The sequence below is a fragment of the Volvox carteri genome (genome assembly GCF_000143455.1).
Source record: "Volvox carteri f. nagariensis unplaced genomic scaffold VOLCAscaffold_376, whole genome shotgun sequence".
Lineage (NCBI taxonomy): Eukaryota > Viridiplantae > Chlorophyta > Chlorophyceae > Chlamydomonadales > Volvocaceae > Volvox > Volvox carteri.
The window spans coordinates 901-3701 of NW_003307905.1; the positions used below are offsets into that span (position 1 = coordinate 901).

Here is a 2801-nt window from a genome sequence, read left to right on the forward strand (position 1 = left end):
CTCGGGAACCTCGAAAACCTCGGGAACCTCGAAAACCTCGGGAACCTCGCGGACCTCGAAAACCTCGGAACCCTCGCGGACCTCGGGAACCTCGGAAACCTCGAGAACCTTGAGAACCTAGGAACCTCGAAAACCTCGAGAACTGCAAAAATGCCGTACTTCATTTTCAGGAATATTATAATGTGTTAATGGCTTCAGGAGCTTCCAACATGTTTGCCTTGAAATCTTAGGTTACATTATCTTGACGTCTGATTAAGCTGCCCGCTCTCTACTGTACAAGACTGTGCATTACCTCACCGTGCGTGTTTGAACTTAACATTAGATCTACCATAATGAGTTCTGATATGGCTAGAATGCAGATCGGGGTGGACGTGAACCCGGCAGATGTTAACCTTGCCATTCAGCACCACGACAAACAGATATTCATCAAGTACCGCCCGCTACTTGTCAAGATTTATGGTGCAAGCAATGATGGCACGCCAGCCGGTGAATTCTCAGGTTTTTTGTATAGTCAAGCTGCCGAGATCATTGTTACTGCCGGCCACATCGTCGGCTTCAGTGGAGTGGGGCCCCAGGGAAGGGGGCCACCTGCAGAGAAGTTCAGGGCGCGCTACGAGGACGGCTTTGAGGAGGATGTGATGCTAGTGAACCATGTGCCCAACAATGTCCCGGACATTGCGATACTGCGTGGCTCCCGGCGTGCACCTCACTCGCTGCTCGGTGATCTGTGCAGCACTGGTGATATTGTTTACGCCTTCGGCTTTTCGACTTTCTTTCCTAGCCCTAGCTTTAGCAAGGGCATGGTGTCATCCACAAGAGTGGGCCAGGTGGCCATCACCGCTCATGCAGACAACGGCTACTCAGGAGGCCCTGTCCTGGACTGCCGTGGACAACTGGTGGGCCTTATTAAGGGGTCCATCGGTACCACAATCATCCAGGTTGGCATTACCCCAGCTGTGGACCTGCATACTGTTTTGTTGCAGTGGGGGCAGCCTGGCCTGGCCAACAGATAACCTGTGCTAACCTATGGTCAGCTGGGATGCTGAACTCGCAACCAGCATATGACAGGCTTGCAGGGGGTCGTGGGGTGCTTTCCATTGCTGAATGGGTCATGGTCACTAGTGTACAATTGCTTGGTCAGGATATCATGCTGCACTGGTACTGTGCAGTCCTCCTGTTATGCCAAGCATACTTGTGTGTTAGCTGAAGGTGCAGTTCATGGGGACAGAGCATGTCAGACATATGTGGGTTGGACAGTTGGATAGGTGCAATGAGTCATGATGCAGACTGAAGAGGATCATAGGTGCCAAAGGCGGTTGTGGGGGTGCTGAAGGCGGTTGTGGGGTGCCAAGGGGATCATAGGGTGCCAAGGGGGTTGAGGGGTGTCAAAAAGGGGACCATGATGGATCACAGGACCACACAAAATGCCAATGATTCAAACTGTGACCTAAGGTGTGGGTTGGAGAGGAGAGCTTTTGATATGCATGTGGATGGCTCAGGTGGGAAAACACATTGAGACGTTGCAAAGCAATTCAGATATGTGGTTGACATTTATTGACATTGAAGTCCTGTTGGGCAGGGCCCCAGTATGAAGCACCCACAGGAGCCACACCCTGTAGGATTGTCCATGTAGCCTTGTGGCTGTGTGTGGTGTGTGTAACGGATAAGACATGATATTTCGCCTGGCTGAACATGTTATTGGTAGTATACTGTAGTCTTTATTGACAGGTATCTGGTACTGAGAGGTTTGGTACTTTCTCCAACTTGAGTATTGTCAGACAGGGGATTTGACCCCAGGTCTATGTGAGACAAGTGGGAATCTTACCCCGCAACTTGATGCATATCTGGGGGTTAATGCTGGACGTTTGGGCATCGTCAGGATGGCGCCGTGCGTGTTGAAGGGTGGTCCTATCCCCACCTTGACCGTGCCTCGACCTTGCCTCGGCCTGATACTCGGCTGCGTCTCTCGGACGTTTCCTCGGGTCCAGGGACGGTGGACGAACACAAGGCAAGAGTTGAGTATGCTTTTCTATCTCATCTTTGTATGGATCGGTATTCCTTAGTAGGAATCTCCTAGTGTGTCGAGCTAGGCTGTGAGGGTGCCCTATGACAGTCTGGAGACGTGTAACTCGTCAGGCTCAGTAGCTAGGGGGCAGTTGTCTGGACAAGTTACTCGCCAGAAGCTTGGTAAATGTGCAACCTTGAAAGTATGATATTTAGGCACAGATATGCCCGCAGAGTGTGTCAAAAGTTATGATGTAAGTTAAAATGTATGGCAGCCAATATGAGCACAGGGAGGCACTGTTTGTCCTGACGACCTACTCTCTACCTATGGCCATTTGGCAGTCAGGAAACGTGTAGCGCCAAGGTTCAGCAGCTACGGGACAGTAAAGTTACCGTAGTACTACTTATAGTTCGTGATCGCTTTGTTCGGGGAGGGGTCAAAAAACTTTCTGAAATTTGTACGTGCTCTTTGAATTTCGGGGAAGGCCGGACCAGATTTTGTGGGCATGATACAAATTTCGGGACCCCTTCCAAAGTTTCGGGGCTTTTCAAGCTGCAGCTTCCAGTCAGTCTCCCTCCACCGGGAACCCTTAGGCTCATGGTCACTCACCATTTCCGCACTTTGGAAACGTCCTAGCAAATTCTGGACCGATCATACAGTTCAGTACCAGTGGCAACGACCTAATAACCAACCGGCCGGGCCAATACAGTGTTTGGGTGGTCGCTACTGAAACGTGTCTTCATGTGGCTGAAACTATATTTTATGTATTTAAGAGCTGATTTCCGCCCTTGAATTC

At 50.6% G+C, this 2801-nt stretch overlaps 1 protein-coding gene across 1 annotated transcript; it reads left to right on the top strand.

Annotated features, from left to right (window-relative positions):
* Positions 1-332: 332 nt before the first annotated feature.
* On the top strand, positions 333-1013 carry VOLCADRAFT_101114 (uncharacterized protein; the record flags this gene model as incomplete). Its single annotated transcript, XM_002959569.1, has 1 exon — positions 333-1013. One exon carries the CDS (start codon positions 333-335, stop codon positions 1011-1013), a length of 681 nt encoding a protein of 226 aa, XP_002959615.1.
* Positions 1014-2801: the final 1788 nt, after the last annotated feature.